Source organism: Typopeltis vanoorti, chromosome 13 (genome assembly GCF_054136105.1).
Source record: "Typopeltis vanoorti isolate ZY-2024b chromosome 13, IOZ_Tvanoo_1.0, whole genome shotgun sequence".
Taxonomy (NCBI): domain Eukaryota; kingdom Metazoa; phylum Arthropoda; class Arachnida; order Uropygi; family Thelyphonidae; genus Typopeltis; species Typopeltis vanoorti.
Window position 1 is genome coordinate 79557930 of NC_143561.1, and position 25651 is coordinate 79583580.

The 25651-nt window shown below is 35.5% G+C and overlaps 1 protein-coding gene across 6 annotated transcripts in view; it reads right to left on the reverse strand.

Moving 5' to 3' along the window:
- The window catches only part of LOC150100308 (CUGBP Elav-like family member 4), an 865263-nt gene that overhangs the window by 245214 nt on the left and 594398 nt on the right, over positions 1-25651 (reverse strand). For all 6 annotated transcript variants that reach the window (XR_016549221.1, XM_090402317.1, XM_090402318.1 and 3 more), the window contains 2 exons: positions 20368-20512; positions 6134-6160 (listed from right to left, as the gene is read on the reverse strand). Coding sequence is in view for 5 of the 6 variants with exons in the window: in XM_090402317.1 (XP_090258443.1) it covers positions 6134-6160; positions 20368-20512 (172 nt within the window). In the remaining variant the exon portion in view is untranslated. The remainder of the gene's footprint in view (positions 1-6133; positions 6161-20367; positions 20513-25651) is intronic.

Genomic DNA, 25651 nt, shown 5'->3' on the forward strand with positions numbered 1-25651 from the left:
CAGACATCTTGGATATCCTTGTCTTTAGTTTTCATGACACTTTTATCATCTTTGATTCCTTTTACAGTACTCTTTATTCTGTTTCTAAGTTTTTTTAATAGCTTCCCGAACATTTTGTCACCTTCCTGATATTTATTTTCTACATTATTACCAGAATCTTCCCATGAGTTTTGTTTAGATACTTTTATACATAGTTAACTCTCTTACATTTTTCTCTGTATTCTCTTAGGGCATCTGCTGACTTTGCTAGGAACTTTCAGGATACTTTCTGTGGGTTCAGGATTGCTTCTTTAACATTGTGGTAGCTTCATTATACCTCCCTACTGAATTGATCAATGCTTTCTTCACAGTTTTCCACTGAGATTCCAAGGTTTGGTCCATTGTTTTCAAACTGTTTCATTTTTTTTCTTCAATAATGTTTGTGTATATGAGTCTACAGTTTATCTGTAAAACCTGCTCAACTTTAATTCATTTTAAAATTTTCTTACACACTCTTCTTTTCACTATGAAATTTAATTTTATCCTGCTCAAATTAAATGATGATCCCTTCCAATTTCAAATCTTCTGCATACTCTTTGTCCTGAACCAGCTGGAAAACATCGCTATCAACAATAACATATCAATGAGACTTTTCTTATTTCTTGTATCTTCTCTCCACATGAACTTGTGCACATCTTTATGCTGAACATGGTGTTAGTAATGACTCCTCTGTGTCCTTGTCTAATATAATTTTCTTTAAAACCATGTGAAAAAACTTCCATATAATTCTAATATCTCTCTCTGTTTCTCCTTCTCCCCCTTTTATAGACCATTACATGGTCTATAGAAAGGAAGAGTGCATATAGAAAGTGGCTGGAGAGATAAGATGACAGCACATAATGTTATGGAAATGTTTAATGAATATTTCATCAGTGTATTTTAGGTTTGTGGAATGGAAGGATATCACCAACTATAATAACAGGGTAACTAAATCTTTAAGGAATTGACAGCGTACACTAGAAACATAAATTAAATCAACTTTAATATATACTTTCCGATATTTCGGCAATGTCACGTTGCCATCTTCATGGGAACTTAAGATAAAGAAACGTGCACACAAGTGCTACATAACAGCAAATGAGAAACGAAGCGAGGAAGCTACCATTTTCCTAAAGTCCTGATGGTGCCCCCTGGTGGGTTATATTAGATGTTCTTGGCCTTTGGGGCTGAAGTTCTTCTGATATATGTTTCCCAAATTTGGGGCAGTGTCATGCATCCAAATTTGTTGAGGTTTGGCATGTTCCTAAGGGCTGAGGATGATTCCATGAATAGTCTTTCATATTTGAACTTGCTGCGGTGTATTACTGTGGCTTTCTTCCACCTTATTCTGTGGCAAGTATCCAGAGCATGGTCTGCAAGACCAGAGTGGCTGTACTGGTGAAATCGGATGTAGTCCTTGTGTTCTGAGATTTTGATATTTGATGTCCTGCCTGTTTGACCAAAGTAGGACAATTTACAGTTGCAAGGGACCTGGTATACACCAGGTAGGTCTAAGGGGAAGTGGTTGGTCTTTAGTGGAGTGGATAAGGGATGGCAATTTTCTTTATGGTCTTTAACAAGAGGTGGTCGAATCATGTTTTTTTAGGATTTTGTTAATTTTTTCCGAGGTGCCTCGGATGTAGGGAATGGTGATGGATTTAGAGTAATCTTTTTTGTGAATGGGGGGGGGGGGGGTTGTGGATAACTGGTTTTAGTATATTTTAGATTTTTTTTTGGGGGGGGGGTAGCCATTGGCTGAGAAAGTGTTGTTGAGGATGTGATTTAGTTCAGTGTTTAGGGCCTTGTCGTTACAACAGATTAGTTTAGCCCTGTTGTATAGTGTCTTAATAACTCCACATTGGTGTGAGGTGGGGTGTTGGGATTGTTGGTGAATGTATCTGCCTGTATGGGTGGGTTTTCTATAAACTGAGAAAACCAAGGTTCCATCAGGTTGGCGGGTGACTGGTGTGTCTAGGAAGGGAAGGCTATTGTTTTTCTCTTTTTCCAGGGTGAACTTGATTCTAGGGTGTTGGTTGTTTAAGTGTGTTAAGAAGGAGAGAAGTGTATCCAGGCCCGAATACACTCAAATAACAAAATAGCGAACACATCATCAACGTAGCGAAGCCATATGGTAGGTTTTTGTGGGGCAGAGTTTAAGGCTTTCTCTTCAAAAGTCTTCATAAAGAAGTTGGCCAAGGGTGGGGAAAGTGGTGAACCCATGGCTGTCCCCTCTATCTGTTTGTAGAATTTTTCCTGCTAAACGAAATAGCCTGAGTTCATTGTGAACTGAAATAAGGCTGAGTTATCGAGAGGAAATTTAGCTTGGATTAGCTCTAAGGGGGATTTGTGAATAAGGAGGAGAGTCAAAACTGACCATTATGTCATTATGTTGGAGTGTAAGGTTTTCTATGCTGGCTTTGAAGTGGGCTGAATTTTTTATGTGTGATGGTGTGTTGCCAGTATCGTGTGAGAGCGCTTTGGCTAAATATTTAGCTAGTTTGTAAGTGAGGGAATCAATGCCATCCACTATGGGACGTAATGGCACATTTTCTTTATGTATTTTTGGGAGCCCATATATATGGGGGGGGGGGGAGTTATATGGTTTTAGTCTGTTAGTAATCTCCACAGGCCAAGAAGTGACCTTCTTAAGGAGCCTATGGAGTTTTCTAATTTGTGAGTTGGTGGGATTGTGTTCAATGGGGAGGTAAGTAGCTCGATCTAATAGTAAAGCCATAAGCTTACCTGTGTAGTCATTATGATTGAGTAAAACAGTGGCGATCCCCTTATCCGCTTTGGTGATAACTATTTCTTTGTTTTTCTTCAATTCCTGTAGAGACTTGTATTCACTAATGGATATGTTGGTTTTTGGTGGTTTTGCTTTTGTGAGAACACAGGCTACATCCAATCTAATATCATTGGTGATGTGGTTTGGAAGGTGGCGAATCCCGCATTCAATCTGGATCATTAATTCCTCGGCTGGTAATTTCCTAGGAGCAATGGCGAAATTGTGACCACGTGACAGAGCATTGAGTGCTTCAGGCTTCAAGATGACTGAAGAAAGGTTAACTACAGTGTTGGTTTGTAGTTTTGGTTTGGACATCAAGTTCTTTTTTAATTTATCAAACTTGTTGATATGTCGACTCAGTATTCGTTCGAATTCTTTGTTTGCCACAGTGCACGAGACATGTTGAATTGACCAAAGTTCATGATTTAGCGTATTTGAAAGCTCATTCTCTAGCACTAAAATAGCTCTGTTTGAAAAAGAACTCTACATCCAAACTACAAACCAACACTGTAGTTAATCTTTCTTCAGTCATCTTGAAGCCTGAAGCACTCAACGATCTGTCACGTGGTCACAACTTCGCCATTGCTCCTAGGAAATTACCGGCCAAGGAATTAATGATCCAGATTGAATGTGGGATTCGCCACCTTCCAAACTACATCGCCAATGATATTAGATTGGATGTAGCCTGTGTTCTCACAAAAGCAAAACCACCAAAAACCAACATATCCATTAGTGAATACAAGTCTCTACAGGAATTGAAGAAAAACAAAGAAATAGTTATCACCAAAGCAGATAAGGGGAACGGCACTGTGGTACTCAATCATAATGATTACACAGGTAAGCTTAAGGCTTTACTATTAGATCGAGCTACTTACCTTCCCATTGAATGAGTCTTGAAATGGTTAATTCCAAGAGCAGAGAAGGAGAAGATGTGCCCCTGCATAAAGGAGAATCCAAAATGTTAGTAATGTTGTCAAATAATCAATTAACTATCAACACTTGTCAAACTATCACATAATATGTGCATGAAGAATGAGTAAAGACAGTGAAGAGGCTGGTTTAGGGTTAAAATACAAGACTGAATATAGTTGGCATCAACCAGCTGATGAGGGGTGTTTAGTTATGCAATTTTCCAAATAGCATGGCACACACACAGTTCATGAGGTCTGTTTAAATTATTTGGATGATAGAGTAATATGTTGCAGGTTTCACAAAAAAATCTATAATATATTACTCTATCATCATTTACATTGGCTTTCCATGAGAAATTCTTTAGTGTGAGACTCCAACAATCTTCTTTTAATGAACCCTGTATGTGAAAGTGAGTGCATGCACGCACGCACACACGCACAGAGAGTCCAACTTGTTCTGGGCTCATAATTATTACTTGGTATTGCTTAGGTTTTTCATGACAAACTACTACAGATCTCTCTGACTGATTGAAATAAGACAAACCAAAGCTAATATTTTGCAGCTGATAGGATAGAATGTAATCTGAAGTTTAACAATTCTAAGTAATCCACCAATCAATAAGAGAATAGGAATAAAGATACGCCAGTATTGTTCCCCCTAATGTATATCAAATGTTTAGTATGTAGTTTGTCTTGTCATGGAGGTCTATTGTGGTTCATGGTAAAAACCAAAGAAATCCATCAGGTATCATGAGCCTGACAATCCTGACAATGTGGTCCTGACAAAGACCACAGAAAGAAAGTTGTTGACCATTATATTCAATTACATCTGAACAGATCTCAGATGTAGAAATTCTCCCACCCACAAAAGGTTGTAAATCTATGTGGGCTAATGAATTTATTTGCTATCCCTATTACTTGTTTTTATTACATTTTTATTTATTTTTTACATAATCCAGAAACTATTCTAGAAAGAAAACATGTAAAGAAAAAAACATCCAAAGATATTTAAAGATGTTTAAATATCTTTGCATGATTTTGCTGTTAGTTTAATTAATTAAAATTGAAATAAAAGATGTCAATAGAAGTCCATAGTAGCAGTGCTTGTAGTTTTGCTATTTGCAGATGACTAGTGAAAGCATTAAACCTAACTATGCCTCATGGTTAGTCATGACATTTCACTACACAACATACTTAGGAACAATTTCATTTTCATATATTTTATTAACAATATATAAATATATGTTATGTTGTTCCCACTGATGAAAGGTAATTTGCAAACATATACTACATTTTTTAGTATGGGTGGGCTAAGAATATTTTTTCGATTTCTATTAATTTTTCTAATTTTTTTTTATTTTGTATTTTTGAATTTATTTTTTATATAGTCCAGAAGTCCTGCTCTAGAGACCAAACATGGAACTTTTCCAAGCCACTTCAGGCCTCAACTAGGCAGGGAAATTCATCTCTCACCTAAAGACAATTACAAACATACATGCCCATGGTGGGATTTGAACCTGCTGCCTGTTGGTTAGAGAATGGGTATGCTAACCACTTGGCCAACCAGGTCAGCAATTTATATAAAAACAAAACATATAAAACAAAATTATGTTAGAACAATAGTGACCCTTTTACTTACTTACACATACATTAAAAACCTTAAAACATTGGATCAAATATATTCATTCATTCAGAGAATCAAATATATACAACAGAAAACTTGGCTAATTTTGCTCTTGAAACTCAAGAACGTCTTCCACGTTAATCAAATATTAAAATCAATGGAAGCAGCTGCAACAAATCATACACACAAGAAAATAACAACTCATACCTGTATCTTCAACTATAGTTTACTGTAAGCACATTCTGTTTCTATCTAAAGCAAGTATCAAAAACATTAAGTTTATTTTAATAAGCTTCAACTTGCTTCTTTTTATTACCAAGATGTATTACATCTTTATATAATAAAAACATCCCTTAAAAATCCGTCAATGTCTTGATATCCCACATCAGGATTAAGAGATATGAAATCAGAAAGAAAATGAGAATTAAAACCCATACAATGCAAACATAGATTTCGCTTGGATATTGTTGTATATGGAAGATCAAAGATGTAACTTTATCTCCATCAATTTTTACAATATAAACCTGAAATATAAGCAGGGTGAAAAAAAATAAATAAAAGCACTTATTTATTTTTTTAAAATAAATAAGTGCTAAATGTCTTGATATCCCACATCAGGATTAAGAGATATGAAATCAGAAAGAAAAAGAGAATCAAAACCCATACAATGCAAACATAGGTTTCTCTTGGATATTGTTGTATACAGAAGATCAAAGATGTAACTTTACCTCCATCAATTTTTACAATATAAACCTGAAATATAAGCGGGGGGGGAGAATAAATAAAAGCACTTACCTTCGTGAAACAGGACTGCATCAGTGGCTAGAGGAAAAATCAAATAATCTATATTATTTTAGTATGAATATTAACTCAAATAAAAGCAATTATACTTCAGTTACACATGATATTAAATAACATTTTTCTTTCCTTTGATATTTTCCCAATTTTTTGTAAAGAATATCTAAATTGCAATTATCTGCTATAAATTCTGAAATTAAAAACATTCATTATTTTGTACAGGCATCTCATTGTTTCTCTGACTCATAAAGATGTAATCTTATAATTTATATGACGTATAGTATCTCTGAACCTATTGTTTGTATAGCTCTGTTTTGTGACATTTAGCATAAAGTAATAAGCACAGCTTTATTCTGGGGAGTGTCCCACATATTTAATTTTTATTGGCTATTGTTATGGAGCTGCTAAACCTCACAGATAATTCAGGGAAAGTGAACAATTACAGTGTAGCAATGTGTTTTTATTATTCTTAGCCTCTGATATTCTGAATTTCATTTCATTTTTTGAAAGTTAAGAATTGTCACTTTTTTTTATTTGGAGGATATGATTATTATTATTTATGATTATGACATCTCCATGAAGTCTGAAGACTCATAGCAGGAGATACAAATCAACCATCATACACACACAAATCCTACCACACCTCTCCTTGAATCCATTCACTGTCAGGGAACTCCAGACCAATTCTGGCAATCCATTCCACTCACTCACCAATCTCCATGCAAAAAATCTGGTTTGCACACCCCCACTAACCACACTCTTATGCAACTTCCATGGATGGCCCCTAGTTTTCTGACTATTTGTCATATATTGAAAAATTTCACTTACATCAATTTTATAAAACCCCCTTTAATATCTTAAAAGTTTCTATCATGTCCCCTCTTTTCCACCTATCAACTTTGTAACTCACAAACCTTCTATCTTCGTAAGGTGTATTCTACAGACCTGTCACCATCTTGGTCACTTGTCTCCGAATCTTTTCAACCACCTCCTGGTCCTCAAGAAACCATCATCATCATCATCATCAAATTCCTGCCATGTACCCTCAAGGGGTGTACAGGATATGACAGTACTACATGAAAAAAATTACATCATTACTAACTTCCTATCTACAATTTTCCTCCAAATCAGTCTGTTACTTGTCAAGACTCCAACATTATCAGATCTTATATTTCTATCGTCTAAGGCACTTTGTACCGTATCAATCCACCTATATCTTGGTCTTCCTCTGGGTCGTTTTCCTGCCAACCTGGCAGAGAACACTTGTTTTGCTAATCTTTCCTCTCCCATTCTATTTAAGTGACCATACCATCTGAGATTAGCTCTGCTAACGCATTCCTGGATGCTGACAATGTCAAGTTCTTTCCTAATATCCTCATTTTTAATATGATATTGCCATTGATGCCATCTGTTCACGCCTCTAATCTTTCTCAGGACTCTCATATCTGCGGTCTCTAGTCTTTGGTCAAGTGTTTTACTTCTGACCCAGCTCTCAGATCCATAAGTTAAAATTGGTTTGAACACAGTCTTGTATACAGCTAATTTAGTGTTCCGACTAATTTCTTTCTTATTCCATATGAATTTATTCAATTGACTTCCCACGATACCAGCTTTGCTGATTCTGTTGTCTATTTCTATATTTAGTTTACCATCTTCAGTAAAAATTGTGCCTAAGTAGCTGAAATGTTTTACTTGTTCCACAGGTTCTCCATTCACAACACAGTTGACATTTTCAATGATTCTGCCTATTTTCATTGTCTTTGTCTTTTTATTGCTGACCTTCATACCATATCTATTACAACAGCTATTCAATTTAGTCAGAGAATCCTGCAGACTTGTAGCGGATTTATTTAGAAGTATAACATCATCCGCATAAAGCAAAGAGCTGACATTAACATCTCCAATTTTGATATCAGGTTTAATACCACATTCCTTCATAATGTGATCCATATAGATAATGAATAACAGAGGGGATAATGTACATCCTTGTCTCACACCAGATTTAACATTAAACCATCTTCCTGTACTTCCTTCAATTCTAACTGCTGACTCACAACTCAAATAAAGACTAAGTATTGATTGATATAATGCCCCATTGACACCATATAACTGCAGCGTATTGAATAGCTTCTCTCTTGGCACCTTGTCATATGCCTTTTCCAAATCGACAAAACTTAAATACAGATCTTTGTTATATTCCCATGCTTTCTCGACTATTTGTCGTAAAGTGAAGATCTGATCCTGACAGCCTCTATTTGGCCTGAATCCAGCTTGTTCTTCACCAAGTTTTTCTTCCACAATTCTTCTCAACCGTTTCTCAAGTATACTTGCATAGATCTTGCCAGGAACACTCAGTAGGGAAATACCTCTGTAATTCTCACAGTCAGTTTTATTTCCCTTTTTATATATGGGTACTATGAGAGCTCTACTCCAATCATCGGGAATTCGTCCCTCTGTCCAAGCTTTCTGAACTATGCAGTGCAGCCACTGTAAGACTCTTATACCACCATACTTCAGCATTTCTGGTCGAATATCATCTACTCCTGCTGCCTTTCTACATTTCAAGCCTTTGATGGCTTTTTCTACTTCAAGTATGGATATGTATTCCTGACTGCATGCCTGGTCAGTGTTTTTTATCACTGTGCTGTCATCACTGCTTGTTTCATTTAGCAGTTTTTCAAAGTAATTACTCCATACTTCAAGGATATCTTTTTCTCCTGTTTTCATTTCACCTTTATCATCTCTAATTCCTTTTACGGCACTCTTTCCTCCATTCCTAAGCTTCTTCAACAACCTCCAGAATATTTTGCCACCTTCTTGATATTTATTTTCTATATTCTTGCCAAAGTCCTCCCATGACTTTTGTTTAGCTAGTTTTACACACTGTTTAGCTTTCTTACATTTGTCTCTGTATTCTGTAAGAGTAAAAGCTGCCTTATTTGCCAGGAACTTTTGATATGCTTTCTTTCCTTCACTGCCTCTTTAACTTCCTGTGTCCACCAGGGAGTTCTGATTTTTCTATCCTTGCACACAACCTCACCACATGCCTCTCTGGCAGAATCAATCAATGTTTCCTTCAGAGTTTGCCACTGAATCTCCAAGGTTTGATTCCTGTTCTCAAACTCTTTCATTTTCTTTTCAATAATCTTTCTGTATTTTAGTCTACAGTTCACATCTGAGAGCTGCTCAACTTTTATTCGCTTTAAAACTTTCTTACATGTTATTCTTTTCAATATGAAATTCAATTTTATCCTGCTCAAGACTAAATAGTGATCACTTCCAATTTCAAATCCTCTGTACACTCTGGTGTCCTGCACCAGGGAGAAAACATCACTATCAACAATAACATAGTCAATGAGACTTTTCTTATTCCTAGCCTCTTCTCTCCATGTGAATTTGTGCACATTTTTATGTTGGAACATGGTGTTAGTAATAACCAGTCCATGTCCTGAGCAGAAATCCAACAGATATTTGCCATTATTATTAGCTTTACTCTTTTCTCCAAATTTTCCCAAAATATTTTTGTATGTCTCACAATCATTTCCTACTCTACTATTTAGATCCCCAACAAGGACCAACTTTTCCTTTTTCATTGTGTCAGTTGCTTTTTCTAAAGCCTCAAAAAATTCCTCCACTTCTACCTTAGTAGAACCTTCTGTGGGACCATAGGCACAAATAAGTCTCATTGTCCAGTTCCCCATTCTCATATTTGCCCACATTACTCTACTTGAGACTGACTGCCATTCAAGAAGATTAGCCTCGTATTTTGTGTTGAATACTATGGCTACTCCTTCTTTTCCTTGATTGTCATTGCCTGAATATAACATTTTGTATTTATTGCTCAGAAAGATCTCACCAGTTTTGGTCTTTTTTGTTTCAGTCACCCCTATTATGTCGATCTGGTACTTATCTAATTCCTCAGTTAGCTCCATTTCTTTGCCATTCAGACTTCTTACATTGATAGTACCGATCTTTAACTCTGGTGATGTTGAGTTGGGGTTTGTTTTCAGATTTGTTCCAGTAGCTGACTTTTCGCTGTTTGCCCTGGTTCCCTGGCGAAAACAACGGGGGCCTTGTTTAACCGGGCGACGCCCAGCCGGCATGAAATTTTGTCATGTTGTACCATCATTTTTTATTTTGGTTTAACCAATAAGAATACAATTTGGTCGGCTAAATCCCAAATTGCCAGCCCATCCTCGTTCGTTCAGTATCAAAGTAGATACCCAACAGGGTGCACCACGAGAAGGTGAGGATTGGACATTAGGTCAGAAGCCCTGGTCGGTTCTCCTCATTCCTTTAAAGGCTATGTGGAGGTCTCCTCTCAGTTATACAGCTTTGACCCTTAAGCACCCCCCTCAAGAAACCCAGGTGACCAAATCTGTGCACAGTAGTCAAGATGTGGCCGAATCATATCCTTATAAAGAGGGATAATAATGTCCTTATCTTTTCTTGCTAGCGTGTTTTTCGACATCCAAGTAATTCATTGAGAAATTCTATTTTGCCAACTCTTGTAATATGCCCTCTGAACTTTAACCCTTTGTTCACCATTATCCCCAAGTCCCTAGCCTCATCCATTTCCTGCAAACCAATATCATCAATATGATACTCCATATGCAACCTTTTCAACCTGAAGTGCATAACCTTACGTTTTGCAACATTACATTGACAATCCTTTGCCCACAATGCCAATTTATTTAAATCATCCTGCAGGATACACAGGACATCACCTTCATCAACTATTGCTCTCCCCAGTTTTATATCATCAGCAAACTGAATATCCCTTCTTAAATCTTTCCCAATGTCACTGATATACAAATTAAAAAGAATAGCTGCCCTAATACCGAACGCTGAGGTACTCCACTAGTCACTATCATTTTCTCCTAGACTTCATTCCACCTATACTACTCTCTGGTGTCTGTCCGTCAGCCATCCCCCTATCCCTAGTACTATATTTAATTGCATGTGCAGCTACTTCTTTGGTTGTGGATTTAGAAGTTTAGTCAGTTTGTTTTTTTAGGTTTTTTTTGTGTGGAAAATATTGAGGATAGGTACATGGCAATCATAGTAATATTCACATAAATGGGAATCTAGAGATCTAATTGTAGACCCTAGGCAGATAGCACAGGGTCTACAAGTAGATTAAATGACTCGTGAAGAAAACCTTATAATCAGAATATTTAAATATATGTTTTATAGCTTTAATATATTCATTTCTTATATATATTAAAATATATATAAGAAATTTAATTTCTTATATATATATATATATATATATATATTTGGATAACCAAGCAATTTTATATGCTTGGTTATTTTATTCCCATTTAATTTATTCCCATATATATATTTATATATATAAATATATATAATATATTTTATATATTATATATATTTCTTATTGTTCAGGACAGGCTAAGTTTAAGAAAATCTGCTTCAAATAGGTATTTTAAATCTTTAGGGGTATATTTATATATATAATTCACTAATGAATTGGGAGAGTGCGTACATTTTTTTTTTAGTGTAGGGATGGTATGAATCAAAGTACAGATAGTTCCATACATTGGTTAGTTCATGATAAAATTTTATACTGATTTTATTCCTGGATTTTTTTTTTGGTAGGTTTAGAAATCTTATGGAGTTATTTTGTTCTTACTCAATAGGGAAATGAAATCTATCACAAAAATTATTACAGGATATTAATAAATCTGAAATACTAGTGTTTGTTTCCCACAATACACAGAACATCATCAACAAAACACCCATAAAAATAAATACCATATGGGAGAGTTGGAAGCAATAAAAACATTTAGTATGAGGGGCACACTATAGAACCAAACTGTGCTTATTACTTTATATTATAACTAACAAATGTAAATTTACATTTCTAAATTTATAACTTTAGTATTAAAGATATAATAGATTTAATGAATTTAAAGTAGCATGTGATGAAATTCAGATTCAATATAAATTGATTTCATAAACAAGTTTTATGACATTCTTGTGTGCCATATATCAGTTAAATACTGAAGGGTGCATTTATCTTTTCAATTAAAAATATACCTCAAAATCGCAAAGAAATTTAATACTTGCTCAGTTTTTGGTTTAACAGAATGAAGGCAGCATGAACATTAGTGAAACAAATGAAAACAAAGTGAACAAAATAAACAAATCTTCTGTCACAGAGTTATCATCAGGATCACAATGTAAGAATTCTAATGCAGAGACAGGCAACACAAAAACAAGTAGAAGTGATCAGACTGAAAGCATAAAGTTCTAGAAGGGATGTCTATGGATACTAGGCAGCCCTCAATATTTAGATTCACCTCCTACTCTGCAGTTTACATCCACACAACAAGAATTGAACCCCCCCCCCTCTACACCAGCTTCCCTCTCCAAGGATTTGAAAAAGCTATTTCTTCCTTAGTAAAATCTTCTGTGAGACCATAGGCACAAATAAATTCATTGTCTGATTTCCCATTTTGGAAAAGAAATCGATTGTCATTCAAAAGTTTAGTGTTATCTTCATGTTTAGTGTTGAATACTATAATTTCTCCTTCCTTTCTCTGATCACAATTGATAGAATATTAACATTCTATAATTATTATTTATCAGTATCTCACTAATTATGTCGACATGATACCTCTCTAATTCTTCTAAGTGTTGACTTCTTTTCCAATGACTCTTCTCATAATGATGGTGCTTTCTCTCTTCAGTCTTGCTGATGATGAGTTTTTCCCCATTTATCTGGTTTCCTGATAAAAGCAGCAAGGCCTTCCTTTTTTTTTTGGACTTTTAACATTTCTACCAGAACCGTTTTAAGCCAGATAAAGAGAAATATTTAAACAACAGGTTTAATCATTTCAATATTTTATCTCAGTAACAGAGACATCATCAGGAATGCAATGTTAAAATTGTAATAACACACACAAAAACAAACAAGAAACAATAAGTGGAAGAAATGAGATAGAATAAATAAAGACTAAAGTCCCATGAAGAGCACCCTCTATGGGTGGTATCAAGCATTTTTTTTTTTTTTCAAAATGAAGCATTTTTAAAAAAATGGTGTTGCTACTACCAGTCTCAAACCTTCTATTTGGTTGAGATATATTCATGATGTGTTTACTGTTTTGCAACATCGCTCAGACAGATTAAACTCTTTCCCCCTTCACCTCAATAGGTAATACCCAATAATCCAGTTCACTATTGAAAAAGAAAAAAAAAAAAACGGTTTGGTTTTTTAGATACTCATACTGGTGTGAAATGATGCTGTGAAACATGTACAAGGGAGGCAAATGTTATGAAAATTAAAGGTGAAAGAACGAGAGGTGTATCAAGTGTTGCTTGGGTTAGATGTTAATAAGGCAGTGGGAATGGAGATATAAGAGATATTACCACACATTTTAAAAAATGTGAAAAAGACATGGCCATGCCTTTGACTTTGTTATTTCATGAAAGTCATGCAATGTGGAAGGTTTGTAAGGAGTGGAAAGAAAGCAAAATGGCACACCTCTCCACAAGCATGGTTCCAGGACAGAAGTTTCCAATTATAGACCAGTCTGTATATCTAAATTTGTGGTCAAAGTGTCAGAGAAACTGGTTAGGAATGGAATACTGGATTAGATTGATGGACATAAGATTCTTTATGGTGGTCAGCATGGGTATGTGAAGAGCAGGTCTTGTTTTAGCAATCTTCTTACATTTTGTGATAAGGTGAAGAATGCAATGGATAAGGGAGATTCATATAGTGATTTCTCTCTTTTTTTTTTTTTTTTTTGACTTTTGCAAAGGTATTTGATAGATCACCACATGACACATTGATGTATAAGATGCAGAAGATTGGATTGAATAACAGATTGGTTAGATGGCTTGAAGAATGGCTTTCTGAAAGATACTAGATTGTTGCATATGATGGAGCAGTGTTTCAGAAAAGGAAGGTGATCAGTGGTGTGCCTCTGGGTTCTGTTCTTGGGACTCCAACCATTCAACTTATTTATTAATGATATTTCATATGGACTGACTGGGGATCTTCAAATGTTTGCTGACGATGCAAAGTTAGGTAGAATTATCAGGATATTTCTGATGTTAATCCTCTACAGGAAGATTTGAATACTTTTAGCTTGGACAGATAAGTAGGATATAGTTTTAATATTAATAAATACAAGGTGTTACACTTTGGGTTACACAGATAAAAGACTAAATACTTATTGCTGGAGCTGTGGAAGTGGATGAGATTCAGGATCTTGAGGTGATGATAGACAGCAGACTAAAGTTCCAAGGGCACACTGTAAGTGTTGCAAATATCACATTGTACTGCTGCTATGATTAAAGGTCCATGACATGTAGGATTTAGGAGGTGATGGAACCACTATATAAGGCATTATATAGTGGTTCCATATACTCAGACATTACTCAGACCACACATGGATTACTGTGCTAAAATTTGATTGCCTAGTTTTCATTGCAATGCGGAAACACTAGTGAGGATCCAAGGATGAATGACCAAAGGGATATCGGGATTCTGGAGTGTTGGTTATGCAGAGCAGTTGAGGGAATATGGATTACAGAGTTCAGTGGATAGAAACAAAAGAAGAGATGTGATAGAGACTTTCAAGATAGTTAAGGAATTCTACCAGATTAATACAGAAGGAAATTATAAAAAGAGTGGACATTAAGATGGGAAGAACGAGAGGCCATCCCTGGAAGTTGTAAAAAGATATGGTGAAGAAGGGTGTAATATATAGATTTCTCATGTGGAGGATTGTTGGTGAATGCAATTGCACTGCCAGAATGCAATGTGAATGCAGGAAATGAAAATAATTTCAAAGTTGATTATGAAAGACATGTTGCTGGATGAGTGGACCATGATGAGTCTATTGACTCCACAGAGGTTATTATAATAATAATGAAATGAGAAATAAGTGTACAAGGGTGATTCCATAAGTTTATGGCCTGAATAACTTTTATAGGTGACAGAAAGAAAACAACTGTGTCACTTTTCAACATAATCTCCCTTTACTTCAACACATTATGCCTTGAAAAAATAGTCTATGCTTTTGTCTGCAAAATAGCCTAAAACTGCATTTTTCACCTCATTGTCATTTGCAAATTTTCTTCCTCAAAGGTCTCTCCTTCAGTTTTGAGAAGAGATAGTAATCACTGAGAGCTAGATCTGGGCTTAGGGGTGGGTGTTCAATCTCCTGGAAGCTACAGTCCTTCACTGCAGCCTTTGCAAATAGTTGTATGGACTGGAGCATTGTCTTGAAGCAGGTGAACACCATGACTCAGCATTCCTCATCTCTTCTCTTCTATGGCGTCATGCAATTTGTGCAGGAGTGAAGCATAATATTCTGCATTCACTGTGGTATTCCTTTCCTTGAAATAAATCAAGGGAATTCCCTGGCAATCCCAAAAGATTGTTGACGTAATCTTGATGGACTGAGTGACCTTGGCTTTTCTAGGTGGTGCTTTGCCTAGTCTGCACCACTCCATGGATTCCCTTTTGGAAAAAGGATCATATTAAATGACCAAGATTTCATCCCTGGTGACAATGGATTCAAGCACTTCTTTCTAATTCCCTTGGCAAAGCTCTAAAAAATTGCGGGAACAGATCACACGATGCTCCTACTGAATTGAAGAGAGAAGTTGGGGCACCCACCTTGCACTGTTCTTCATCATATGAAGCTTCTCATGAATGATGTGAAAGACGGTTGTTATAGAAAGCCCAAACCCTGCTGAGATTTCTTTGAGCTTCAACCATCTGTCATTGAACAGTTCTCATACTTGTAGATAAACTTATATGTTGGTTAAACATGACTTTAAATTTTTCAGGAAATGACAACATATACTAAAATATTAATTAAAAAAACTTTAATCGATACCTTCTAATATTTCGGTAATGTTACATTGCCATCTTCTGGGAACATAAAACTATGATATGTGCATGCAGGCACTAACAACAAGCAAACGAGGCTGAAGAAGGCAACTGGCTTTGGTCCTAGAGTCCTAAAGGTGCCCCCCCCCCCCCCCAGTGGCTAAATTGAGTTGTCTTGGCTGTGAGCTGATGTTTTTAGGATGCAAGCTTCCCAAATTTGGGGCATTCTCATGCACCCAAATTTGTTGAGGTTTGGGAAGTTTTTTAGAGCTGAGGCTGATTCAGAATTTAGAGCTGATTCTAAAAAACTCCAAATGGGAAGTTTTTTAGAGCTGAGGCTGATTATATTTGCTGTAGTGTAGTAAAGTGGCTTTCTTCCAGTCCTGAGTGGCTGTATTGGTGAAAGTAGTCTTTGTGTTCGGATATCCTGACATTAGCTCTCCTGCCTGTTTGGCCATAGTAGGACAGTTTACAACTGCAAGGGACCTGGTATACTCCATATAGGTCTAGGGGAAGTGGCTGGTCTTTGGTGGAGCAGATAAGGGATGCCAATTTCTTATATGGTTTGTAACAGGTAGTCAGGTCACATATTTTTAGGCTTTTTGTTAGCTTTTCAGATGTGCCTGGGATATCAGGAATGGTGATAGATTTAGCGTAATCTCTGTTATGAAGGAAGGGGAGGGGGGGTTGTGGTTAACTGGTTTTAATATTTTCTAGATTTTTTGGGGGTTGTAGCCATTGGCTAAGAAGGTGTTAAGGATATGTTTAGGTTCAGTAGTAAGGGCATTGTTATCTGAACAGATTAATTTAGCCCTGTTATATAAGGTTTTTATAATCCCATATTGTTGTGGGGGGGGGGGAGAGTTATGATTACTGGTGAATGTGTGGGTTGGTTTTCTGTAAACAGAGAAAGCCAGGGATCTATCAGGCTGGCGAGTAATCAGAGTGTCTAGGAAAGGGAGACTGTTGTTGTTTTCCTTTTCCAAGGTGAACTGGATTCTGGGGTGTTGATTGTTTAAGTACGTTAAGAAGTTGTGGAGTGTATTATGCCATGTGGCCAAATAGTGAACACATCATCCACGTAGCATAGCCAGACAGCGGGTTTTTGTAAGGCTGAGTTTAAGGCTTTTGGTATGGGGGAAGAGAGTGGAGAACCCATGGCTGTCCCCTCTATTTGTTTGTAGAATTTTTCTTGCCAAACAAAATAGCCTGAGTTCATGGTGAACTGAAATAGGGCTGAGATATCTGGAAGAAATTTGGCTTGGGTGAGATCTAAGGTATCTTTGAGTGGGACATCAAAACTGACCATTATATGGCAGTGTGTTGGAGCAAGAGGTTTTTTATATGCTTTAAAAGTGGGCTGAGTTTTTTTTATGTGCGATGGTGTGTTGCCAGTATAATGTGCAATCACTTTGGCTAAATGTTTGGCTAATTTGTATGTGGGGAAATCAATGCCATCCACAATGGGATGTAATGGCACATTCTGCTTATGGATTTTTGGTAGTCCATATATTCGGGGGGGGGGGGGGATCCTAGAGTTGAAAAGTTTTAGTCTGCTAATCACTTCCACAGGTCAAGAAGTACGGAGTGTTCTGATTTGAGAGCTGGTGGGGTTGTATTCAATGGGGGAAGGTAAGGTAGACTGATCTAACAGTAAAGAAGAAAACTTACCTGTGTAGTCAGTTTGGTGTGTGTGTATCTGCTTTGATGATTATTTTTCTGTTGTTCTTCATTTCTTGTAGAGCTCTTAATTCTTCTTTAGATAGGTTGTTTTTGGTGGTTTAGCTTTGGTAAGAACCCTGGCTACATCCAGTCTGATATTGTTTGCAATATGGATGGGAAGGTTGCAGATACCATGTTCTACCTGTATCATTATTTCTTCAGAAGTATTTTTTTTCGGTGCTAAGATTTAGGTTGACAAGCGGTATTTGAGTTTCGGAGGCAGAGTTCTTTTTAGACTTTAAAATTTTTCGATGTGCTGACATCGTATTTTATAAATTCTTTCTCTGCTGAAGCACTAGAGACATCTGAGAGGACTGTCCAAAGGTCGTCGTTCAATGTACCAGCAAGCTCTTCCTCTAACACATGAATAGCCTCATTGGTGTCGAGCAATGCAGGTGGCAGCAATCTGTTCGGAAGGAGAAGTTTCCCTACAAACAACATCCAATCGCTGTTTGATAGCACTTGGAGAAAGCTCTTCTTTGGTGAAAAACTTTATCACAGTGCAGTACCCAATTTTTAACATTACAGCCACTCGGTGTGCCACATGTCAGTCAAATGAATGCCTCCAACTGAATGATGCAGGTAGAGAGTTGAAACTGGTACATTAACCTCCCCATAGATGGCGCTTCTCTGTGACACATGGCGCTTTAAAATTGGTGTGAATTTTATGTCAGGCTGGAAACTTTTGAAATCTACCTTATATATATAAAATTATGTGAGAAATATAATGGATACCATTTTCAGCAAGATTTAACCACTTAATAATGCATATGCTAATTACTTCCATGGATTGTTTGCAACAGTGCATAATTTTTGAACTTTAACTCTCCAGAATATTTTTAGTTTCCAAAATCTGCCATAAAAATAATCATTTCATACAAAAGTCTATCTATCTATCTATATTCTAAAATCCTGTAGAATCACTGAAAGGATTGAAGGCAGAATACAAAATTAATTTTGTCCTCTGCAAATGATGAACTCTTTCAATTATGTGTTCTACTCCAATTCTGTAACATATCTGGAATAACAAATGCTGAAGAAATTGAGGTCTCAATATTATTATTAATAAAAGCATACTGAAATTCTTTCTCTCAGTGGTTAGATGTTGGCCAGCACAAAAACACAGTGATAAAGCAATTACTTTACTTACAACAAAGAAAATGTTTTGATCTTTATGTCAAAGTTATCATTGAGAATACATATATGTGAACTAAAACAAAAGCTACAACACAATTCACATAAGTTCACTATAGTATAATTGCTTTCTGAACTGTTTACACCAGCTTGACTTCTGTGTGGAACTACATATAGTCCTGTCTATATCTCTATATCCTGGGCAAGGCAGGGAAAGGGATCTTTAGATGAGCCAAGTATGCTTTTTCATTTTGTGGAGAGTTACCTTAATATTATATTTATACAGTGTTTATCTATTTTTTTTTTCTGATATTCCCTTAATGTGCTATATGGCTATGGCATTTCTGCAATTTTTTTTTTATCTTCCACAAAGATAAAGATAAAAACAAGATGCACAATTCAATTCACAATTCTAATGATCCCCTTCCTTACCTTGCCCACCCAGGGGTTTACAAAATCCAGTGCACCTGCAACTTACCCTGCATAGGGGAAACAGATTGCACAATTCCAAAAAACAACATAAAAAACAAAAACATAAGAAAAGATGAACAGAAACAACACATTAAATTCCTTCATTACAGTAAAACAGGTCTTTCCAATCATGCACTCAGAAATCATGTCATGTCAAATCCAATCATGCTCTGAATTAACTGGAAAGGCACGGCACCAAAACTTGGTTTGAAAGAAAATTCAAAGCTTGTGAGATGCTGATTCATTATCCCAATTTAACAAGAATGAGGGATTAGCAATTCCAAGAGTCTGGAAGACCCATCTGCAATCCATATAGCATTCAGGTATAGAACATGAGAAACACAAGACGGCAGAATTCAAACACAAATACAAAACAGTGGACAGAACATAAAGATAGCATGGACTGTAGAGGAGCAATTGTTATAATTTCACTTTTAATTTTTTTATTTTATTTTAATTTTTATATATGATTTTTTATTAGTAATTTTTATTTTTTTTACACTTTTTTAATAAGAAATTTTACTCTTCTAGTCTTTCTTTCCCTCACTAGAGGTCATACTAGTGTAAACAGTTATAATTATAAGTAAAGTAACTACGCTAACATGCGTTTTTTGTCTCCATAATTTCTACACAATGAAAGAATACTGGCAAAAAATCTCTCTCTTTTTATTTTTCAAAATAAAAAGCAAAACCACTTAAAAACCTTGGTGATGATACAGAGAAGGGAAAATGATTCATTCCAAGTTATAAAAACCATACTAAGTGCCACATGAAAACTCTTTAATAATCATCTGCATGATCTGTTCATTTCTGTTATGATAATTCAGGTTTATATTACTATAGACTAACCACATCCGATCAACTGTATCTAATACTTAGGAACACCAGGTTAAGAGAAATATTGCATGTAATACCTGTAAGCAAATTTTCTGTGCCCATTAAAAAAAAAAAAAAAAATGTCCAGCCTGTACATCTGAAGTCAAGTATCAATTAAGTTATCATATATTAACAAACAGAAAATCTAAAAATTTACCTGATGTGGGTGTAATAGCAGGACTAGCCAGACCATTGGGTACAGCACTCATCTGTGGCAGCTGTGCTGCAGCTAGAGCAGCCATTGGATTTATATAGCCTCCTTGGGCTGCTGCAGCCATAATTGCAGCTTGTTGTTGTACAAACTATAAATAAATTTGAACTCATTATTTTAATATTATTAAAATATTAAAATAATGAAAATTACAATGGAAGAGAGTTTTTCAAATTTTTATTCCTTTTTCTAATATCACTATAAGCATGCATGGCCATTCAAAGTAGAAAATGTTAGGCATCAAAGTCTTGCCTTTTAAGCTATGTACTAATCAAATTATACAATAATAAAATTATGTAGAAATAATTATTAAAGTGGTGTAAGATCTCAGCCAAAGAAATCTTTTGCATTTTCATTTTTCATATTAAATAATACAGATAAAATGCATATAATTAGTTGTTCTCTGTTAACAGTAACTTTAGCAATGAACAAATTACATTCATCAAGTCTTTAAGAGTCAATAAAGTTCTCATTAAGAATAAGGTTCTCATTAAAAAAAATAATAAATGAAGCAAATGTTATTGTTATCGTAATAGGATGGCTTGCATTTATAAATTAAATCCTTTCCTCTCTGGATACACCTATCAAGCTATTAATTACAATCTAATGAAACAGATTAAGACAGAAAAATCACTGGGCTTCCAACAGAAGTTCCTACAGAAACCACTGAAATATATATACATAAAAATCCAAATTATTTATAAAAATTAAGTGCATATTAAATCCAGCATTATTTCACAGCCGTGTATATTTGCCCTAGCTGGACCTTATAGAAGATACGACTGCTATGCCCAAGCGTCCATATATTCCGCTCCTATTGGTCCATTTTGAAAAGGTTTCACTGGCCTGACAGCTGTTTCAAACTGGTTGGATATCATCAGAGACTAGACAAAAACCTTAAGAGAACAAAAACTCTCAGTACTAAGGAAATTGAAACATCAGAGAGGTGTATTTTTCGTAAGCGAACTCTCGGTTAGTGCATAAAAGTATTTACTAAAATAAAGAGCCAAAAGGCTTTCACTTCCAGTGAAACCTTTTCAAAATGGACCAATTGGAGTGGAATATATGGACGCTTGGGCATAGCGTCATCTCTCCTATAAGGTCCAGCTGGGGAAACTCGTAAATATTGGCGGGTGTATTCCCATAAGTTCTCTGGTCAAATTTCATATGGTCAACTTTTATAATTTCTATATTCGGCTTTGAAATAATGCTGAATTTAATATCCACTTAATTTTTATAAATTTGCATCACCGAAGTGAAGCCTTTTTGCTCTTTATTTTAGTAAATACTTTTATGCACCAACCGAGAGTTCGCTTACGAAAAATACACCTCTCCGATGTTTCAAGTTTCTTAGTACTGAGAGTTTTTGCTTTCTTAAGTTTCTGCCTAGTCTCTGATGATAACCAACCAGTTTGAAACAGCTATCAGGCCAGTGAAACCTTTTCACTGGCCTGACATGGAATAGGAGGGGGGATATATGGACGCTTGGGCATAGCGGTCGTCTCTTTCCTATAAGGTCTGGTTAAGGAAACTCATAAATATTGGCGAGTGTATTCCCATAAGCTCTGTGGTCAAATTTCATACGAAACTTTTATAGTTTCTATATTTGGCTTTGCAATAATGCTGGATTTAATATCCACTTAATTTTTATAAATTTGCATCACCGAAGTGAAGCCGGCTCTTTATTTTAGCAAATTATTTATATTTTTCAACAATTTATGAATTACCTAAATTCCACGAAAATAATATCCACTTGGACTAATCGCTAAAGACAAAGGCCACGTTACTTCACTAAAAACCCTTCACTGGGTTTTTCTTCAATCTTGATAAAGCACACTCAACAATTTATAAACAAAAATTAAAGTCTTCCCTTAACACCCGACATTTTGATCAACTTTGATGTTACTTCCATCTATTACAAATGTCCCCATTCTACTATTCTACTTTTATAAGACAAATTTTAATATGACATTAGAGTCATATTTTCTGGTGTCCTAGTCTCAATACATTTTGCAAGGCAGAACAACGTTTTACTGAAAGGCACAACCATGAGCTTTCTACTTCCCATTCTTCTTGCTAACTTTAACATGGAGTCTTTTGAGTACAAGTCCTTTAAAGTACAAGTAAGAGTCCTTGTAGTCCTTTAAACTTTTTCATGCTCTCCCCCTAAATCTAATTCCAAATAATATCCTACACCTGTATAGAAATGGTTAAACTTGAAAAAATATCCAAAAATCCTCAATACCAATCCTCCTATTACACTATTCTTAAGGCAAATACAAATTATAATAATACAATAGGATTATACCATATCTGAATCATTAACTAAAAAAAAAAAAAAAAAGACATTTTACAAAAAGGATAGGTTGCATGATTAATATAATACATCACGCACACATTTGTGTACATTCAGTATATCTAAATTTTAAAAAGTTATATTTCACAGTTTAAAGTTAAAAAAAATAAAATATCAACTAAAAATAGTATATTTTTATTTAAATTAACTTCCATCATTCCTGTGCCGCTTTATATTTTTCTGATGACACAAATGCCAGTAGATATAGTATCGATTCAACTCACCACTTTGGTCACTTGTCTCTGAATATCTTGACCATTGACATGCACAAGAAACCGAGGTTACCAAATCTGTGAAAAATAGTCCAAAAGTGGTTGTATCAAAATCTTAAAAAGAAGGATAATAATTTCCATTTCCCTGCTCAGCAGTGTATGTCTTAATACCCAAGTGATCCTTAGAGATAGTTTATCCACATTTGCAATATGTCCTCTGAACTTCAACTTTCTGTCCGCCAGGATTATCCTCCTAAATTTCTAGCCTCATCAATTTCTTGCAATGTAGCTCATCTATGCAATATGTAACTTTTTTCATCCCAAAGTGCACAACTTTACACCTTTCATACACTGAATTGGCAGCCATTATTCTCCATTCAAACTATCAGTCTATTCAGACTACCCTGGCATCACCTCTATTAACTATTGTTCTTTCCAATTTCATTCCCAATATCATTGATGTATAAACTGAATAGCAGCAGCCCCAGTACAGAATCCTGTGGCATGTTGCTGGTCACCTGTCTTCTATTTGAATCAACTCTGCAATACATATATACCACTTTCAGTCACTCTTATATCCATGGCTCATTAAATATGAGATTAAATATCTCATATTTAATTTCCAGAGATAAGTCAATTATCTCTGGAAAGGTGGTTAAGGTATTGGAAAATTTGGTAGATAAGAATATGATTCTTACTAAAGACTTCCCCTTCACAAAGACATGCTGTCTTCCACAAAATATCATACTTGTATCTGCCCAAATTTTCCAATACCTTAACCATCATTCCAGAGATAATTGACCTATAATTTGAAATCCTGAAGCCTTTTTCAAGCAATAAATCTCTTGCACCAGTACTAAGACTTTAAATTAAACAGCCTCATTAGGAGCATCGCCATTTCTATTGCACTTTCCCATATCACACACACTGATATTTCATCCAGTCCTATGTCTATATTCATACTGAGATTTCTTATCCTATACACCTCAAGTTTATTAACCTCTGTTCTTGTGTCAATCTCTGCCACATTAATCACTCCTTATCTCTACTTGGATTATACACCCTGTAAAGTAGTGTCTCAGTAATTTGAAATTTTTCTTCTCCTGTCACCTTCCTACTATCAGCATTTCTTAATATTATTGTTCCATATCCTTCTTAATTTTACTCAGCATGTAGAAAAAGAACTCTCTGGGATTTCCTTTAGCTTGTTCAGCTAATGTTCTCTTATAATCTGATTCTATCTCCATCATCAAGCTAGCAACCCTTCATTCCTGTGCAATGTATTGCTCATGAGTTTGGTGATAACCTTCATCACTTTTTTTCCCCTCATATACCCTCCATAACATTTTCTTCTTTTTTCAGCTCCTGCTTAAGAGATTATAGACATGATGTGCTTATGCCAGGAAAGAGTAGAGGTGTAAGTTAGCTTAAGAAGAGAAATCAGAGTTTACCCTGTTCCCCATCACCAATACCACACACACACACACACACACACACACACATAAAGATCAGTGTTTAAGGCATTGTTATGGAAGATTCTTAGATTTGGATTTTTGATGCTACAAGGTTTTTTAAACAAAAAAGAGTAATGGAGTTTAGCATCATCAGTAAAACTATGGATAGGATCTGAGATTTGAGACATATTCAAGGCAACAGCACAAGAGAAACTGGCAAACTAACTACAAAGGGAAGAAGAAGACTATAAGATGATAGTTTAGTTAGTAGGCTTCTACCTAGATGTAATAAATGCCTTGAAAAAGTGACCTCTCCAACTCTTTTCATGGATTTTGTCCTAAGGTTGGTAATGTGTGTGAAGTCAAAGTTGCAGAATCCAGATTGGTGATAACTAATTAATTAATGGGCTAATTATCTCCATCCACTAATTGGCCCATTAATTAATTAGCAGGCCAACAGCTAGTGAAGAAGGAGTTGTGAGAAAATTTCACACTAGCCTTTATTTGCTTAAAACTAGATAAATAGATGAAAACAAGAGTACAATTTCTTGTCAACCACTGTCTTAAACAGTGAGCTTCTTAGCATTCATCAGTGGGAATGAGAAGCAGAGCAATCAGAGAACTAAAATATGGATGAAAATAAGAATATAATTTCTTATCAATTATAATATAATGGGAATCAAGGTGCATTTGATATTTTGCCAGTCCCCCTCTCCTTTTCATAGAATAATCTCAATTGCCAAATGATTACCATAACACTAACTAACAGGATGTGGATTCAAATCTTGGGCTCACCTAGTGTAAAATCACCACCACCCACTTGCTGAAGATTTGATTTGAAAAACATTCCATTTATGGTCACTGGATTATGTAAAAAAAAAAATAATAATAAATAAATAAATAAATATAAACTAAATAAAAAATAAAAAAACTTGTCTAATCCATGGCGTTAATGTACTATAGGTTTACAATGTTTTGCGGATGGAAATCAAAAAAATTACACAATTATGACAATGATACAGAGGATTTTAACATGCAGAAAAGAGTTTATGGCTCCATTATATGAGGCCTTGATCAGGCATCATATGATTTATTGTGCACAGATTTGGTCATCTGGTTTTCAGGGTAATGAGGATATGTTAGGAAGGGTCCAGAGAAGAATCCCAAAGGTGGTGACTAGTCTTCAGAATGTGGGGTATGAAGACAGA